Consider the following 19,107-nt stretch of genomic DNA (forward strand, 5'->3'; position numbering starts at 1 on the left):
ATGGGTCCATATTAGAAATTACTCGTGTGACTTATCAGAAGTTACTAGGTAGGGCAAAGAGCATCCTGAAACACTGTAATTTTGCTGTGGTTGATGGTCTTCAGGTCTGAAAGAGCCCTTTCCCACATCCCCAGCTCTTAAGGTTAAAGGGTGAACCCGGAATTTTTGTTCTTCCAAGAACTAGGCTCTTGTACGTATTTTGGTGGTTTGGTGGCAAAAAAAGTCTCATGACAACCCGAAAAGAAATTCTCTTGCCTGAATAAGGAAGAAGTTCTGGTGATGATGACCCTTGGCTAAACAGTTGCACAATGAGAAGAAGGCTGCCAATAGCTTTGAACTCATTGAATGCAGAACAGAGGTTGAAGCTGGCCATAGAATCATAGTGCTGGAAAGGATCTCGGAGGTCCATCTGGATCTCTCTTCTCCTCTGAGCCCAGAGGCAGTTTCTTCAACTCAGTTCATATCAGTTGTCAGTGACCAAACACATGTAATTTGGGGAAATAGGTCTGGGGTTCCATACTGTTGGAAAAATGGCAGTTTGTTAACAGAAGTTGGGCATCTCCATCTCTTGGCCCACTAATCCTTTTATTAAAAAAAGAAGAAGAAGAAGAAGAAATTGCATCGATTAGGAAAACTAATAGTTTGCATTACAATCTGGCCTGGTTTTCCAAAAGCTAAGAAGCAATTTGCAAGAGCTGGTTTCTGTTCAAGCTCGGAAATGGGAAAAATCGAAAATGTTTGACCGTGAAGGTGGTGACTAACAGGATTTACCTTTGCGTTAGGCCAGACATGTCAAACACAGGGCCCGGGGGGCCAGATCCGGCCCATGAAGTGGTTTCATGCGGCCCGCAAAGCCATCCTGGAAACAGTGAGGGAACGGCCCCCACTGCCTTGGCCCTGGCCCAGAGACCCTCCTCCTGCCAGAGACCCTCAGATCTGTCCCCCTCCTGCCCAGGCCCCCATAGGCACCCTTGATGCGAACGATGTAGAGCTGGCCACGCCCACCCAGTAGGCCATACACACTCTAGCCATGCCCACCCAGTAGACCACGCCCACCCAGGCCACACCCACCCGGCCCCCTGAGGGCAACCGCAATGCTGATGCGGCCCTCAATGAAATTGAGTTTGACACCCCTGCGTTAGGCCTTTGGAGTGTGCTCCAGACAAACGATAGTGCCAGTTAAACACAGGTTTGTGTAAATCCTTCTTCCAATGCAGGAAAAGCAAGCTCAAGTGGCACTCGGCTGCAACCTTTGTGCACACAGGTGCACAGTTACTCATTTATTTCTATATTGCACAACACAATCATGCCCCTAACGGCTTACCCAACTTAATGGAGCAGAGGAAATAAAAATAGTGTCAGAAGGGATGAACGTGCAACAAGGACTGATATTGACGAGACCAGCATCTCCAGTTAGTTAGTGTTAATATTGGACCCTTCTGGCTATAGACAATGGAAAGAGACTGGTTAGGAAGAGCTGCAAGATCCATTGGCCAAATGGTAGTTTATAGCTCTGAGATCCTGGCATTGGCAAGCTGATTAATGCACATAGTTTTTTTAAAGAATGCCATCACAAACAACTGTAGGGAGCTGGCTGCTTTTAGTAATACCTAATTGTCACCATCTGTGCTTTCTTTATTCTGTAGTTAAAGGAGAAAGAGAAACACAGCTCAGAAGGAAATTAAATGAAGAAAACGCAAAACACCTCCCACATACATATACACCTACAGACATGCAAGTAGAAATGGTAGAATACAATAGACCAGAAATAAAAAAAATCTGTCGCTAGTATTCAAAATGGCCCAGTGCCCTGCAGAAGCCTCATCAGGAAACAGCCTCTGCATTTCATCAGATCTATGGCCCAGGAAATGTTATTCTTAAAATAAATCGGATGGTCTTTTTAAGGAGCCACCAGAGACTTTTCTATTGTACAAAGGTGTGCTATGTGCTATTATTGCGTATTAAGATTACCCAGCAAATGATACGGATAAAACCTCTCTTAGAAAATAGACCGTAGGCAGGAAGTTAGTACAATTGCAATTCTGAAGAAGGTGAAACCTCCAACTGGCACACAAGGTATTTCACCTTATGCTCTCAACCTTTTGCAGATCTCCCGGAATTTCGGGGACTTTCTGTTGGAAATTCCAGGCTGTAGATTCTTTTTTTTTTCCCCACCATTGGGTGGTTGGCAGTGATCTGCTTCAAGGGTTATTTGTATGTCTCCTTAGTTCTTATTACTACCCTAGTTACTCCTTTTTTCCCTGCATAGCTAAATAGCCTTGCAAGTGTGTTTGCCTATGTCACCACTGTCTGACTGGATAATGATCTGTCTTGCTACCTCTCTCCACCCTCCCTTCCTCCCAGAATACAATAGACACCTTGAACATGCAGGTGGATCAGTTTGAGAGCGAAGTGGAGTCGCTCTCGGTCCAGACGCGCAAGAAGAAAGGAGACAAGGATGTGAGTTGATGAAGTGTCTCTTTAGAAGGCTGTGCGTATGACGCATTGGGGATTAATGAATGGAGCAGTCCTGTGGCTTCCTATATTAAGATGTTCTGGTGTTGAAAATCCAGGCATTTGAGGGTTTGTCAAATCCTTTATTGATTAGATCCTTCCTTTCACTCAGGAGCTCAAGGCAGTGTATTGGGTACTTCTATTTTTTCCCCCACAGCAAGAGCCCTATGAGGTGAGCTGGGCTGGAGAGAGAGAGAGAGAGAGAGAGAGAGAGAGAGAGAGAGAGAGAGAGAGTGAGAGAGAGAGAGTGTAACTGGCCCAGGATACTCGAAGGAACTTCCGTGGCTGAGGCTGGATTAGAAACTGGGTCTCCTTGGAATCAGTCCAATATCGGAGACAGGTTAACTGAATGATTTGGCCGTCAACTTGCATTGCAAGAGGGTAGCCTAAGTTTTGTGTCCGAGCTGGACTTAGCATTTCAGAACAGGATGCGAAATTGGCAATTGTTTCAGAGGCATGTTTTACCTGTCTTTTTTTAAAAAAATTCTTTCTTTCAAAAAGTTTGAGCAGTCAATAACATTTCTCCCAGCCTTTTCCAATGTTGTCCTCTCCAAAGACTGGAGAGAGAGAATTCCCCTTCTAGGAGTTTTGCAGCACCAACGCATGGGGAGGGCCCGAGGCTGGGAAACGGTGCATTGTAAAAAAGGTCCACCTCCGCATCCCGACCCAAAGAGCAGGAATTCCCCGTCAGAACTCAACAAGCCTCATGACGACTCGGCCCAGCGTTTCTCATCCCTTGGCCACTTTTAAGATGTGTGGACTTGCAACTCCCAGAATCCCCAGCCAGCATTTTAAAAGCGGCCGAGGTCGAGAAACGCTGGCTTAGCGTGTGCCCTCTGTCCTTCCCACGCAAACAGAAGCAAGACCGGATCGAGGGCCTGAAGCGGCATATTGAGAAGCATCGGTACCACATCCGGATGCTGGAGACAATCCTGCGCATGCTGGACAACGACTCGATCAACGTGGACTCTATCCGCAAAATCAAGGACGATGTGGAGTATTACGTCGATTCTTCGCAGGACCCCGATTTTGAGGAGAATGAGTTTCTCTACGATGACCTCGACTTAGAAGACATTCGTAAGTGTTACCTCCTCTGGGTGGACAGTTGTGCGGGAGATTACAGCTGAAGGGGTTGCAACAACATCAGCACCATTTCCCTCCCCTTAAAACTCGGGACCTTGTCAAAGTAAAGGCGGCATCTGCCTTCCTCGGAGCTGCCTATGTTTCTCCCAATGTTCCTGGCAGATTCCCTCCGAATTCTTGAACGGCACTCAGGACTTGTACATTCACATTCCATTCCGACGGCTGTTAAGCAAAATGGTCACTAAGTGAATACTTAGATGCTGTTTGCTGTCATCTCTTTCAGATAAAATTCTCTGAACAGTGTCGTGTGTCTGACCCGTTTTTCCCCCCCTCCACACAGTTTTTTGCCTCCTCACAGAATGGAGAGAGAGCTGAAACAAATGGTTTCTTGCTGAGCTCCCTTTGTCCCCAGCCCAGTGTTTCCCTAAAACAGTGTGTGTGTGTGTGTGTGTGTGTGTGTGTGTGTGTGTGTGACTTCAAACTTGGGCCTTTTATGACTTGTGGACTTCAACTCCCAGAATTCACGCTGGCTGAGGAATTCTGGGAGTTGAAGTCCACAAGTCAGAAAAGGGCTGAGTTTGAAGCCCCCCGCCCTAAAACATGCGAACTGCAAACTAACCAGCTCAGTTCTGTGATCTTAATTAGCTGATTGCGACCTAAAACTGACCAACTCTTAGATCAGTTTCGCACTGATGGCTTGTGCTGTTAGGCACACCGGTGGGAAAATGTATTTTTAATCCTGTTTATTACTACTGTATTTGCAAATAGTCGCCAAGGAGGACAGTTGCAAAATAAGGAGTAGCTGTGATTTTTGCTTAGTTGTCGGAATTTGTTTTTCCCTCCAAGAAATAAGGGGGGGGGGTGTTTCTCTAAAACAACCGAGCTTTCTGGCCTTAGCTCTCCTTTCATTTTTATGTACAGGTGATTCTTGACCTACAACCACAGTTGAGCCAAAAATTTCTTCTTGTTAAGTGAGTTCCCCCCCCCCTCATTTTACAACCATTCTCGCCACAGTTGTTAAGTTAGTAACAGAGTTCTTAGGGGACTGTGGCTTCCTCGTTGACTTTGCTTGTCAGAAGGTCACAAAAGGTGAGCACCTGACCCCTGGACACCGCGACTGTCATAAATAGGGACCGGTGGTCAAGCATCCCAAATTTCGATCGCATGACCAGGGGGGATCCTGCACTAGTTGCAAGTGTGAAAAACGGTCGTAAGTCACTGTTTTTGGGTGCTGTTGTAATTTTCAACAGCCGCCAAACAAGCGGTTGTAAATTGAGGGTTACCTGTTACGTTAAGTGTGATCCGTGCAGGTAAGACACTGGTTAGTCTTTCAAGTGCAAAAGACCTTGAGGATATAGACAGACCTCCAAGTGGCCTCAACGTCTTCAAAGAAAAACACAAGGCCAGTTGCCTCCTGCAAAAAAAGCACCTTTGGGACAACCGTGAGCCGGTTGACTGAGAATCTCCACGAACAGCTGGCCATAATGTTTCCGCCTGCTTGCAGAAATGTCCCTCTTCATTTGCTCTTCCTCTTGGTCTTCTAGCACAGGCACTGGTAGCCACTTCCCCACCCAGCCATAGCCACATGGAAGATGAGATGTTCAACCAATCCAGCAGCACCCCCACATCGACCACATCCAGCTCCCCAATCCCACCCAGCCCTGCAAACTGCACAACGGTAAGGAGGGCCCTTTGTGAGGATGGTGAAGGAACATCCCTGGGTCCGTGGGGATGAAGCATGCACGTGTGAACTGATGAGGGCTTCAGGAGGTCAGCTGGCCATCTTTGTTCACGGGGGAAGCATCTTTTCCTGTGACGATGCTTTAAAGATGCCTTTGAGGTGCCCTCGGGGCCCGCTAGCTGCATCCACCCAGTTCACACAGCAAGGTTACAAATGCGCGTTGCCATTGCCACCACCTGGGAGATGCTGGTCTGTTTGGCCAGTCTATCCAGTTCCCTCAAATACCCAGACGGTCCCCCTCCAAATACGAACCAGGACTGAACTGGCTTCCCATCTCAAGACAAGTTGGTTAAGATGCTGCTTTGTGCTGAGATACTCAACCTTTTTTTCTTCTTCTCCTTTTTAGGAGAACTCCGAAGACGATAAGAAACGAGGACGGTCAACAGACAGTGAAGTCAGCCAAGTGAGTTTGAAAGCCTGGGTTCGTCATGACGAAAGAGGCTGGAAACTCTCTGTTTTGATTAAGGGGAAAGATGTTAGGACTCTTTAAGGCCTCTTGTGGAGGAAGAAGTGCTGGACCTGGTTAGTTAGAGCTAACTATGGCGGATTGTTTCTGATAGTACAGTGTGATTTTAATGACTGAGCCACTTCTCGAATTAGCTCGGAGAAATTGCTTTGAGAACTACGTCCGTATGAGATCTCTTTGCATGCAGAAATATTGCACGTTGAGGCACCGTTTCTCTCTTGGGCCTATTTGCACCTGCTTCTAAGAGCCAGGCGATATTAATGTGGGAATGCATTTCACTTTACCAATTCCATGTATGAATTTCAAAGTTAGGTAGCTCGGTAAGAGAGCTGCACGTCAATAAGACTGAAATGCTTCGCTTGGCTATTTATGAGAAAGGACAAGGGAGTCAGAATTTGGAAACTATAGAGCAGGGGTCTTCAAACTTGGGCCTTTTATGACTTGTGGACTTCAACTCTCAGAATTCCTCAGCCAGGCATACGTTGCCAACCCGTGGCGTAGACAAACAAACGAGCAATCTTTCCTCTGTTCCATCCTCTCTTCTGCCTAGTCCCCAGCAAAGAACGGTTCAAAAGGCCTCCACAACAACCACCACCAGCCACCTCCTCCCACCATCCCTCCCAGCTACTCGATGGGCAGCAGCTCGAGCACATCGTCCTCCCTGGGCAACGGGCCCGCCTCCAATAGCAACGGAGCCGTCGCAGGCAGCGGGAATGCAAGCAGCAAAGCCAACCCTCCGGCAGGGCACGCCCCGACCACCCCAACCCCTTACGCGCAGGCTGTGGCGCCCCCGCCCCCCAGCACCAACGCCTCACAGCCCCGGCCTCCCAGCACCCAGCAGAACGCCAGCAAGCAGAACGGGGCAACCAGTGAGTGAGCTGCGGACGGCCTCCGGGGTCGCAGGGGGTGGCTGCTCTCCCGGGTCTCCCGTGCTCCCTGGGATGCGGAACCTGGTAGCCTGTGAAGAAGCGTCTCGCCCTTGTTGGGACACCTGAGCGATCTTTCAGTTGTACCGGTAGTCCTCGACTTACGACCCCAATCGAGCCCAAGTTTTATCGTTGCCGAGCAAAACATTTGCGAAGCGAGCTTTGTCCCATTTTACAACTTGCCCTGCCACGGTTGTTAAGCCAGTCGTTGCGTTTGTTAAGTTGGCAGCGCGGCGGTGAAGTGAACCTGGCTTCCCCATTTGCCTTTGCTCGTCAGAAGGTCGCAAAAGGAGGGGGGGGGAAATCACACGACCCCGGGACACTGCAGCTGTCACGAGTCAGTTGCCGAGCGTCTTTGAATTTTGATCATGTGACCACGGGGATGCTGCAACGGTGCCAAGTGTGAAAACCAGTTGTGTCACTTTTTTCCAGTGCCGTTGTAACTTAGAACGGTCACTCAACAAACTATTGTAAGTCGAGGACCGCCTGTATAAGTGGTCCTCGACTTACAACTATAATTGAGCCCAGAATGACAGTTGTAGGTCATTGCAGTCATACGTTGAGACATCCACGTGACCAGACTCAGTTTTGCAACATGTTGGGGTTTTTTTTTTTTGCAGCAGCAGCAGCGGTTTTTAAATGAGCACTGCTGTCACTTAAGTGAACGCCACAATAGTTAAGCAAATCCATTCTCCCCCCCCCATGGGTGTTTTTTTAACTGGAGAAAGGAAATAGCAGAAAGCAGCAAAGCTGCAAAAAACATAAATTGTGGGTCCTGTGACTGTGGGATGCTGCAAACGGACATAAAAGGACATAAAATTCCATCATGTGCCCGCAGGCGGGTATGTAGCCGTTATAACTCCGCAAACAGGTTATACGTTGCTCTGGGGAGGCCCGTTGTAATTTCAGATGGTTATTAAGCAGTCGGTCGTAAGTCGAGGAGTGCTTGTATACAGACGGTTGTTTTACCTGAGAACCACTCTTCTGCAGTCGGCTGTCCTCCAGATGTGTGGGATTCAACCCCCATAAATCCTGTCAGGCTTGGCGAATGCGTTGAGGTCAGCCAGCTGTGGAAAAAGCTGGCGTGGGATAAGCAAGGAATCAAGAGGGGAGATCCAGAGCTTCATGTTAGAGAGAATTTAGCCTGCCTCTCTCCTGCCAGGTTACAGCTCCGTGGTAGCCGACAGCAGCTCAGATTCGACACTAAGCAGCGGCAACCAGTCGTTGCCTAACCAGACAACGTCACACAATCCACCCAGTGCTTCCACGTGAGTATCCTCTTCCCGGGTTTTTCTGTGTCCTCTTCCTTCCTCTCCATAGAACTTTTTTCCCTATAAGCCCGGCAGCTGGACCCAGTAACCGCAGCCAGCACCAGCACCACCATGTTTTTTTTCCCCAGGCTTAGATTCAGCTTTTAACGTGTTTTAAGTTCTAGGTAGTCCAGGGTCCAAATAATTCCCAAAATAAAATCCGTTCACGTTAACCCTCGGGAACTGAGAAACAGCTTCCGACATTTTGCTACTTTCTTCTGTCCCCTTTGAAAATACCATCCGGTAGGTTCCCCCACTCCCTAACGTTCCCTTTCTAGACAGGTTTTTCAAGAGCAGTTTGGGAATCATTCCTTGTCCGGTATAGCTGCAGAACATCTACAGTAGACTGAATAGCCTCAAGTCAGTTTTTGCTGGATCGCTGCAAAGTCGTTAATAGGCAAACATGCCAACTATTCCTCAGAAATAAGAGGATTTTCACCTCCGTGTGAAATTGTAGCGTGCGTATGCAGCCTGGAACGTGAATAACTTGGAGAAAAGGAATATTCATAAAGAGGGGGATTTAGCTCAAGCGGTGGTTGTTCAGTCTTTATTCCTTTGCCAGATCCATGCTAGCGAGGGACAGATGCTCCTTGACTTACCACCATTTCTTTAGCGACCATCCCAAGTTACAACGGCACTGAAAAATTGATTTACAATTGGTCCTCTCACTTACGACCATTGCAGCATCCCCACAGTCAACGTGATTAAAATTCTGGCACTTGGCAACAGGCGTGTATTTTTTTTTCCCACAAGAGTTCCAGAGTCCTGGGGGTCATGTGATCACCCTTTGTGACCTTCCCAGCCAGCTTCCAACAGGCAAGCCAGATGCACTTAACGGCTGCATGATTCACTGAACAACAACCATGGCAAAAAAAAAAAAAGCGTAAAATTGGGCATGCTTAACGGCCATCTTGCTTAGTAATGAATATTCCGTCCCAACTGTAATCGTAAGTCGAAGCAGAGGTCCCCAACCTTTTGGGCACCAGGGACCGGTTCCGTGGAGAGAGGTTTTTCCGCGGGCCGGAGGGGGCACGATATTGAGTGCTTGCCTGCATCCCGCACATGGGGCTTTTGCTTGTTTGTGCGGACCGGTTGCTGGCACGAGGAATACACTAATTGGCAGTTGTAGTTATTTCTTTTTAAAAATCTTATGGCTCTTCTGACTCTTTTTCCCAAAGAAACGGGGGTCAAGCTACCCCAAGAAACATCTTTCCCTTGCTTCATTCTGACAGGAAAGAGCCCAGTGCGGTTCCTCAGCCATCAAGTGTCGGCAACAGCACTGGATCCAGCCTCCTGGTGCCTCTGACTGCCAACCCACCTGCCTCACCCACACCCAGCTTCTCCGACAGCAAATCTGCCCAGACGTTGCTCAACGGGCCACCCCAGTTCAGCTCCACACCTGAGATCAAGGTTAGAAGCCCTCCGGGTCCTTTGTGCCATACTCAAAGCCTTGCTGTGGCTTGCACAGAAGACAGTTGAGCTGGGAGAATTTTCAGAACCTGAAAAATAGCCATCTGGGACCCACCAACAAGGCCTGTGCTAGAACCAGAGTTTTCTAACTCGTTAATCAGTTGGGCCGGTGTTTGGGTGAACAAAAAGTGTTCAATTGTTTAGGCGTTTGGAGTTAAAACAGGGACAGCACAAGGTTCCAAGAATAGTTTGGGGATAGGGACAATAAAATGACAAACCTAAAGGAATTTAAAACTTTAAATGAAGGGGGGGAAAAACCAGTAAATGAGCTGGTGATGGTCGGCTAGGAAACAGGTTGAGTTTGCGATACACAGCTAAATAAAGCTCTCAATTCTGTGAGGATTTTTTGGGTGAAACTGCGAAAAAGCCAGATTCCTTATCGGGCAACACTAGGAATAAAATGAGATGCTGAACTGCCCATTTCTTAATTCCCCTTACAGTGTTCATTTCCAAGCATCGTGGGCTGAAATTGGTACCGCAATCCGAGCAAAAAGGGAAATGAGCAAAATAATACAGTTTTCCAAGCAGAAGTAATAACATGTTGTTTTAACGAGAGAGAGGTAAAGGAAGTGTAAGGGAGGACACAGAATGTATAAAACTCCACAAGGTGCGGAGAAAAATGGATAGAGAAAAATCTTTTTATCCCTTTCCCATCGTATTAAAACTTACATCCTTTCACTGAAGTTGAGCGGTAAGAGACATAGGACAAAAGTTTTGTTTTTTTTAAATCAATGTATAGTGGAATTGACTGCCACAAACTGTAGCTTTGAAAGAGGTTAAATGAAAAGGTAAACGTATCAGTGGCTGCTGGCCATGATACAAAATGTATTTCCTTCAGAACCAGGGGCAGCATGTTTGTGGGTCTTAATTACCGGGGAAACGCAAGAATACTTTTGTTCTGATTGCCTGCTGAGAATATCTCAAAAATATTTCTGGTTCGTCCTCCTGGACATTGCGAAGGCCTTTGCTGTGATTCGGCATGGCTTAAAGAACCCCTTGGGCTGATACACGGAGTTGGACTTCTTGCATGTTAGCTGTTCAGCAGCTCTGTAAGGCTTGCAAACCAGAGATTGGCTTGAGATCTTCCACAAACTTTGCTTATTCACTTTGTTTTTCAGCAAGAGTTCTTAAAGACATATGTGTGCCACCTTTCTCCATTACCTCCTTTCCTATGGGTCTGTCTTTTGTTCTGTAGGCGCCTGAACCTCTAAGTACATTGAAGTCCATGGCTGAGAGGGCAGCGATCAGTTCTAGCATAGAAGACCCCGTGCCATCTCTTCACCTGGCTGAAAGGGGTAAGTGAAAAAAGGGACATCTCCTCCCTCAAGCTGTGGGTCAGGAGCAGGGCCAAACCAGTGCAAAATGTCTGCAAAATGTCTCTCTCTCTATGAGAGAGAGAGAGAGAGATCCCCAGTAAATCCAGTAACTGTATTTCCCAGTACCTCGAAGCAGAAAGTACACAAAACTGTAATTTAAATCCTGACGTAAATGCAGTTCTTCCATATCGGGATCAAACTTTAAACTGCCAGGATGAAGCCACCCTCCTGGCTGTGTCATTGGCCCAAAACTAAGTCACTATTGGTACGTGTTTCTGTTAGTAGCCGACATATCAGCAGATGGGCTGGGCTCTGCGTTTCTCCACATTCACACAGCGTGTTGTTGCCTGCTAAGAGCACCCACTTGGTTTGACACTTGGGCACTCCAAGTCTCAACCTATCCAGGGTGCTCCAAGTAGTATAAGGGAAGCCGGATTCTTCAGCCATATCCTCCTTTTATGTTATTCCTTGCTTGGTCTCCTTCCTCCACCTTTAATTCAATTTTGTTTTTGTGTACTATCAAGAATGTTTGTTCTTAAATGCCAAATTACACACACACACACACACACACACACACACACACACACACACACACACACCCCTCTTTGAAAAATCCCAGCCCTGTTTACATGTGGGATGAAGCCCCATTGGATGGATGGATGGATGGGTGTATTTAAAACATTAAAATTAACAAGATGAGGTAGAAAACTAGAAAACCAAAATTAAGAACAGTACCTTGGTGGCATCTTCCCTCTTAGTCCACCAGCCATCTCAAGCATAGAGCGCCCCCATCAGGACCCCAAGCTAACTAGCAGAAGCATGCTTCTGGAAGGCAGAAGGGGTGGGGGGCGCAGACCATACTTCCATATGCAAGATGCTCCAAAGAAGGGAGGGGCCACGGCAGAAGGGGCTCTCCTTCAAGACACACTCCTTGACTGATGCCTGCAGCATGGCCCTTCTGCGAAATTTGAGTGGGGTGGGCCAGTCCCCTTAGGCCAGGGGTGTCCAACTGCCAGCTCACGGGCCAGACGCGTCACATGGAAGCCGCGCCCACCCGATTGCCAGCAATGGTAAAACAGTCCCGATACATCGCGCGACGTCGCGAGTTTGGCCCGTCTGCCTTAGGCTATGACGGTTCCTCGGATAACCTGGTCCCATTCATTGTAGTTGGATCACTCTGTCCCCAGCAAAGTTAAATATAGCCACGGCCACGAAAAATTAACCCCTGTGCATATGCACACACAACCACCACCACCCCACACACATACACACCTTCCCCAATAAAGGATCAGACCCAAGTAGTTCTCATCTTCCTTGCTCCTGAAATGTTTCTTCTTCCTCCGGCCATCCATTATATTGGCAATTCTGGAATCAATAGCCTTCCGCTTTGGAAGGAAAACAGGATATCAATCAAAGCAAATCTCTTCGGGCCAGGTGTTGGCCCGTGACTTGCCCACTGCTGTTTTGTTTTTTATCCCTTGGATTGTAAGAAACAAAAGAGAATATTTGACTTATTGTGCACAGCAAAATAAAAGAGTCTTGGTGAAACTGCGGGTCGGGGAAATTAAAGAGAAAGGGATTGGGGTTTTCAGGAAAAACCCACCAAAAAAACGGGGGTGGGGGGAGCTGTTCCCTCCCCGTTGGCCTTCTCCACCTTGGTGTGCTCCAAAGGGGTTGGTTTGCAATCGACTTAAATTATTCCCAGGTTAGACCCTGAGGATCAAGGATAGACAGCGAAGTCTGGTTTACGTTTTCACCGGTTTTTGCTCTTAAGCGATTATTGCCAAGCAAATCTTTCTAGCTGGATCAGCTTGTCGATGAGAAGGTCGGCAGTTTGGCGGGTCGAATCCCGAGTGCCGCTTAGCAGAGTGAGCGCCTGTTACTCGTCCCAGCTTCTGCCAACCTAGCAGTTCGATAGCACGTAAAAATGCAAGTAGAAAAATAGGGACCACTACGGTGGGAAGGTAACAGCGTTCCTTCCGCCTTTGGTGTCCAGTCATGCCGGCCACATGACCACGGAGACGTCCTCGGACAAGCGCTGGCTCTTCGGCTTTGAAAGGGAGATGAGCACCGGCCCCTAGAGTCGGAAACGACTAGCACGCACGTGCGGGGGAACCTTTACCTTTACCTAAGATATGTGGACTTCCAACTCCTGGAATTTTCCCAGCCAGCCAGCCAGCCAGAATTCTGGGAGTTGAAGTCCATGAATCTTCTTCAGGTTGCCAAGTTTGAAAAAAAAAAGGGGGGGGGAAATCTAGGATCTCGGAGAGGAGTAGGACTTGTCGAAACAATGACAACCCTAAGTGTACAATTTCTGAGTGGTCCTTCCTTCTTTCTTTGCTCCAGCTGACATCTTAATTACTAGCACAACATCTCAGCCCACCTCCAACCAGCCCCCCATCCAGCTGTCGGAGGTGAACATCCCTCTTTCCCTTGGGGTGTGCCCTCTGGGGCCCGTGGCTCTCATCAAGGAGCAGCTGTACCAACAGGCCATGGAAGAGGCCGCCTGGCACCACATGCCTCATCCTTCCGATTCGGAAAGAATCCGGTAAGGGGGAATCACCGGGGGGGGGGAGCCTGAGGACACGAGGGCATTGGGAGTAACCAAATCCATCCCCTTTCAGAAAAAGGGTGAAAGATGGTGGACAGAATGGCAGTTCTCTGAAGTTTATATTGCTGTAGTTTTCAAATGAGTTCAGAAACTTCCTCTAGTCATTTCTGAGCATAGAGGTAGAGCTCGACTTAGCAACCACGATCAAGATCAGAGTTTTCTGCGGCCGAGCAAGCTGAGTTGCTCGGCCTGATTTTATCACCCTTTTTTTTTTCCCACGGTGGTTAAGCAAATCGTTGCGGTTGTTAAAAGTGAATCACGCGGTCGTTAAGCCAGTCCGGCTTGCCCCATTGACCTCGCTCGTTGGAGCTATGTGGATCACGTGGCCGTGGCGATCACGTGGCCGTAGGGAGGCTGAGATGGTTGCAAACCCAAGAGCGGGTGGTGAATCATTTTTCCCCAGTGTGGTCGTTAACTCCGAACTGTCATTAAACCAATGCTTGTTGTAAGTGGAGGACTGCCTGTAGAGCCAAGTCTCCCTTGTCAAATGCAATAAGTAGGTTAAAGGCTGTTGACCCCAAGTGTGCAGAACCACTGACCCAAAGAGAAACCTTGGGAACGGGTTCCAAAAATGGCTGTTTTGATGGACAAAAGGAAATCCTTAAATACATTGGGGATGATCTCATGAAGCGTAATCCTGATAGAAAAGAATATTTGTGTCTCAGGGTAGAACTGGGAAGGTCCCCTGGGCTTGGTTGTTTTCTTGTGGACGTTTTATTACCAAACTAGGTAATATCATCAGTGCTAGAAGGCAGTGGGATTTCTCCTTTTTTTATATTCCACTGGCTTGCCCTGTCAGCGTTGGTGGGGCTGGCTTGGTGGTTCCTATTTGCTTACTGTTAGCTTGTTGGGCATTTCCTTGATTGGGGTCTCGGGGTAACACTCAAATATGCATTTTGATCTACTGATTTGTTGGAAACCAGCTTCAGCGCAGCTTCCAAGTAGACTGTGGCTGCTAGACACAGAACAGTTTATTTATTTATTTATTTATTTATTTATTATATTTTTATACCGCCCTTCTCCCGAAGGACTCAGGGTGGTGTACAGGGCAATAAATATAAAAAACAGAATATAAAAGTTAAAATACAATTAAATATAATGCCCAAATTTAAAATTTAACACAATAATTAAGAACATGTTTAAAACCCCAAGTTGCATGTCTCCGCTGTTGTGTTGATCATGTGCTCTCAGAAGAGCCCAGAGGATGATGGGAAACCCAGTGTCGGTCCTTTCGTGGCAAGGGAGGAAGCATTAGCAAGCCTGCATCCAAGACAAAAGATTCTGACACTTTGCAATGCTGTGACACCCCCCCTTAAACCAATATATGCATTTGTGTCACCCTCTGACAGAAACTAATGCTTTCATAGAGGATAGGGTAAGGCAAGAAATGAAGGCACCATTTTAATAACTCAAATGGAATCTGAACGTCAAGTAGAACCGTGACGGAATCCCACCATTTTATAAAATAAAATATTTTGTTCAAAGCCACCTTTTTTTTTAATCAGAAGGATATAGCCTGCTGTAGTTTCTCATAATTCCTGAAATATTGGGTGTTTCACCCTTGCTTTTTGTATTTACATTAGTTTATAGCATCGTCTGTTAAAAAAAAAATCCTCACTTTGCGAATGGTTTGTCCGGACAGCACAGGAGCTAATTTTGGCAACAACCCAGCTTTACGTGTGTAAGCTACAAGGGTTGTGAATCCGGAGCAGGGGCCTGGCCAGGACATGTTCCTGCACTGCCTGGACGAGCAAACGGGAAGGAAAGCGCACCCTTAACAGAGATCCTAGTTGTGGGTCTGTCGGCCATCAGGGTTGGCCTTTCAACTGTGACCTTGCTGAAGCGTTCCGTCCTTGAGTCAGTGACTTTCTGTGACCCTCTCGCCATCCTGGCCTGCTTCTGATAATTGATCCAGTTGCCACTGCGCCTTCATGCAGTCAGGAAATGCCGATGAACCCCTCAGGTAGATAAACCAGACGTAGAGCAACGCCTGGCTGCCGTTAGAAGGCCATGAACAGAGCTGCAGAAGCCGCCTTCTAGCCGTATCCCTGGGATTGGCGGAGGGAGAGATTGCAAATGACACGCTAGAGGCAAGGAAAAGTGTGCCGATGGTTGGACATTGGGGTAGTCCCCGAATTACAAGAGTTCATTTAGTGACAACGGCACAGGGGGGAAAAGGGACTTAGGTCCATTTTTCACAGTTAGAACCTTTTCAGCATCCCCAGGATCCTGTGATGAAAATTCAGATGCTTGGCAACTGGTTCCTACTTAACGACCATTGCTGTGTCTCAAGGTGACGTGATCCCCTTTTGCAGCCACCTGACAAGCAAAGTCGAGGGGGAAAGCCAGATCCACTTAACAACCGGGTTGCTAACTTTGACCAACTGCAGGGATTCACTTAACAACTGTGACAAGAAGAAAGGTGGCAAAATAGGGCAAAGCTCACTTAACAAATGTCTCACTGAACAACAGAAATGTTGGGCTCAGTTGTGATCGTAAGTTGAGGGACTACCTGTGGGTTGAATGCAGTTGGATCCTGTCAGACCGCATTTCTGCTCTTCTTGATAAATGCTTGTTAGGGCACTAGAAGGAGCCAGTTCTGGCAGCCATTTTGCTTTGCTTGTTCCATTCCCACAAAAATGCATCCTCTGCTTCCTCCCCCCTCCCACCACCACCCCCAAGTGTCATGACTCAAGAGTTTGACAACAACTTCAACTTGCCACAGTTCTCATCATCCAGACAAAAGTGTTCCTCTTGCTTCCTTTGGTCACTTCCTAAAACCCAGGTGGGCCGGCCTGTTTGGGAGGGACTCGCTTCTCGTGTCGTGAATGAGAATTCAGGCCATTGCGGGAAGAGGGAGGAAATGGATGCTTGGCCACCATAGGATATCCAGGCTTCTGATGGCCACCAGTTGAGGAAGGATTGAGGCCGAATATTGTTGTTCCCTACACCAGTGATGGCGAACCTTTTAAAGACCAAGTGCCCAAACTGCAACCCAAAACCCACTTGTGTATTGTCAGGTGCCGGGTGGGCGTGGCCCGTTGGGTGGGTGTGTCTGCGGTGGTAACGGCAGACTGGGTGGGACTAAAAAGTTCAATCAATCAATTCCAACTTTGCGAGATCTTTTTTTTCCCCGCAAGGAGTTGAAATTGATTGATATTGATTGAACGTGGGGGGGTTTTCCCCCCCACGGCGGCGGAGGCCTAAAGCAAAAAGGTTTTCTAAAACCCAACTGAAGGCCTAGGACTGGGGCGACGGTGTGCGTGCCCACAGAGAGGGTTCTGCGTGCCACCTGTGGCACGCGTGCCTGTTCTGTTCCAGTCTACTACCGGCCCTGCAGAAATGTCAGGGACAACCCCTTTTCAATAGTCAATAGGCTGAAAGTAAGCCAACCAAATTTATTTACACAAATGAAACGAAACAGATCCAAAACAGACCAAGACAAATACTAACCACGACTAAATCAGAAGCTGTTCAAACGGTTGCCTTCAGCAACCAGCACCCCCCACACATTCCCCTTTTAAACACAGTTTCAAGGCGTGGCTTCTCTTTGCCTCCTCCCGAGGTGCCTCATTGCCCTCCTTTGTTCACTCCTGCTTGTCTGCCTCCTGCTTCGGGCGTCCTTGAACAAAGCCAGCTGTGAATCATCTTTGTCCAAGCTGTCAGGGTCACACAGCTGGGTCTGAGGAGGAACAAGACGGGAGGGGCCTGGCTGAGAGTTCTGCGATGCCGCAGAACTTTCCTCTGCAGGCTCTCCAATCCCCTCCTCCTCCTCCTCCTCAGAATTGTCCGATTCAGCTGCCGTACCCGCAGGCTGACACTGAATCACAACAGTGCCATAGGCTCGCCACCACGGCCCTACACTTAGGAGTCTGTGTCTACACGTAGGGGAGAATTCACAGACATCTTGTGAATTCCCCCCCCCTCGGAGTTCCTCATAGGCTTACTTTTCTTTTTTCTGCTCTTGTTCTCCTTTCTCGCCCCCAACCCTACAGGCAATACCTGCCTCGCAATCCCTGCCCGACTCCTCCATACCACCACCAGATGCCTCCTCCACACTCCGACACGGTGGAATTCTACCAGCGCCTCTCCACAGAGACTCTTTTCTTCATCTTCTACTACCTGGAGGTAACAGACAGCTCCTCCTTCCGTCCCCTTTGGTAGCTTGGAAGAGGAATCGTGCTGCCTCTCTTTGCTGCCCACGCCGGGTCACTCCTGAGGATTCCCTTGCGCGTTGTGCGAGATAATCAACACCTCTGCCCTCGACCTGCAAATCCCGCTGCTCTGATCCGTTTTCCCTCTTTTCGCTTCCAAGGGTACGAAGGCACAATACCTGGCAGCCAAGGCACTGAAGAAGCAATCGTGGCGCTTCCATACGAAGTACATGATGTGGTTTCAGCGGCACGAAGAACCTAAGACCATCACTGATGAGTTTGAGCAGGTGAGGGGGAAGGTGACGGACGACGGGAGCCCCGTGGATGTAATTTCACCCATATTAGCAAGGACTGGTGGTCCGTTGGATCGTAAGAAGAACCCAACCGTGCGTGCATGTCTCCATTTCGAGCAGAGCGCTTCATACAACATGGCATTTTGTGAGGGGAACGGAAGTCACAGTCTTTGGTTGTTGTTGTTGTTGTTCAACAATCAGTAAATTATACTTACACGTAGTCCTTAACCCAGAATTATGGTAGTTAGTTGTGCCAGTCACTGAGCAGGTCACCCTGTGACTACACCTGACTTTACAATATTTTCTGCAGTGATCGTTAAGCAAACTCTGCAGTCGTTAGATGAATCCATTGTCCACAGTGGGTGTTTTTTTGCCAGAATCGTAGTCATCTGATTGCAGGATACTTCTAGCGGCCATAAATGTGGGAGGTGGTTGAGTGCTCAAAAGGCAATCATGTGGCCATGGAGTGGGGGGCGTGAGGGGGGGTTGAATCTGAGTTGTAGACCTGGGAAGGTCCGTTGTCAATTTGAATGGTCCCTAAGCAACCTGTTGTAACTCAAAGAGTATCTGTAAACAGTTAAAAAGAAGAAAAAACAGCTGTATTGAGATTAGCATCAGCCATGATCTTGTATTCACTGCAGCAATGTAGGATTTAGCTACCACATAGGTCATAGGGGCTTTCTTTTTTATCTGAAATAGAGGTTCAAAGGATAATTATCCATTCTCCCTTGGTATTGACATAGCAAGGATAGGCCGTAACTACTCCAAATATCCCTACAGAGCTCGGAAGCACTGTTGAAAGTCATGATCAACTTTTCTGCACAGTGAAATAGTAGCTGTGCCTTCATCGGGGTTAAAAATGTAATGTTTCTTTACAACTTTTATGGCCAGAATAGAGAACCTGGATGGGCACTGGAGGAAGTCAGAAGAAGAGTTAACCAAATCAGGTTCCCCTTTGGGAAAACCTGGTACTTTTTTAGTTAATTAGCTATTCTTCCATAGAATTAGAAGTTGCTTTTCTCTAAGCCAGCCATGTCAAAGTAAGCCAGCCATATCAGAACTTTTTCCCCATTGCTGGCAATGGGGTGGGCATGGTTTCTTCGTGACGCGTCCGGCCCGCGGGCCAGCTGTTTGACACTTCTGCTCCTAGGCCAGGGGTAGGCAACCTTGGCTCTTTTATGACTCGCGGACTTCAACTCCCAGAATTCCTCAGCCAGCCATGC

The 19,107-nt window shown here is 47.9% G+C and overlaps 1 protein-coding gene across 4 annotated transcripts in view; it reads left to right on the forward strand.

Moving 5' to 3' along the window:
* The window catches only part of CNOT3 (CCR4-NOT transcription complex subunit 3), a 41,646-nt gene that overhangs the window by 20,194 nt on the left and 2,345 nt on the right, over positions 1–19,107 (forward strand). For 3 of the 4 annotated variants that reach the window (XM_083377222.1, XM_083377225.1, XM_083377223.1), the window contains 11 exons: positions 2,365–2,460; positions 3,372–3,591; positions 5,142–5,275; positions 5,685–5,741; positions 6,355–6,673; positions 7,893–7,998; positions 9,273–9,450; positions 10,706–10,805; positions 13,173–13,374; positions 17,433–17,565; positions 17,753–18,440. In XM_083377222.1, coding sequence (XP_083233348.1) covers positions 2,365–2,460; positions 3,372–3,591; positions 5,142–5,275; positions 5,685–5,741; positions 6,355–6,673; positions 7,893–7,998; positions 9,273–9,450; positions 10,706–10,805; positions 13,173–13,374; positions 17,433–17,565; positions 17,753–18,088 — 1,881 coding nt within the window. In that variant the 3' untranslated portion in view covers positions 18,089–18,440. Of the gene's footprint in view, positions 1–2,364; positions 2,461–3,371; positions 3,592–5,141; positions 5,276–5,684; positions 5,742–6,354; positions 6,674–7,892; positions 7,999–9,272; positions 9,451–10,705; positions 10,806–13,172; positions 13,375–17,432; positions 17,566–17,752; positions 18,441–19,107 lie in introns of those variants that run through there. The other variant, XM_083377224.1, reaches the window with a different exon arrangement.

The sequence above is a fragment of the Vipera ursinii genome (assembly GCF_947247035.1).
Source record: "Vipera ursinii genome assembly, chromosome: Z".
NCBI lineage: Eukaryota > Metazoa > Chordata > Lepidosauria > Squamata > Viperidae > Vipera > Vipera ursinii.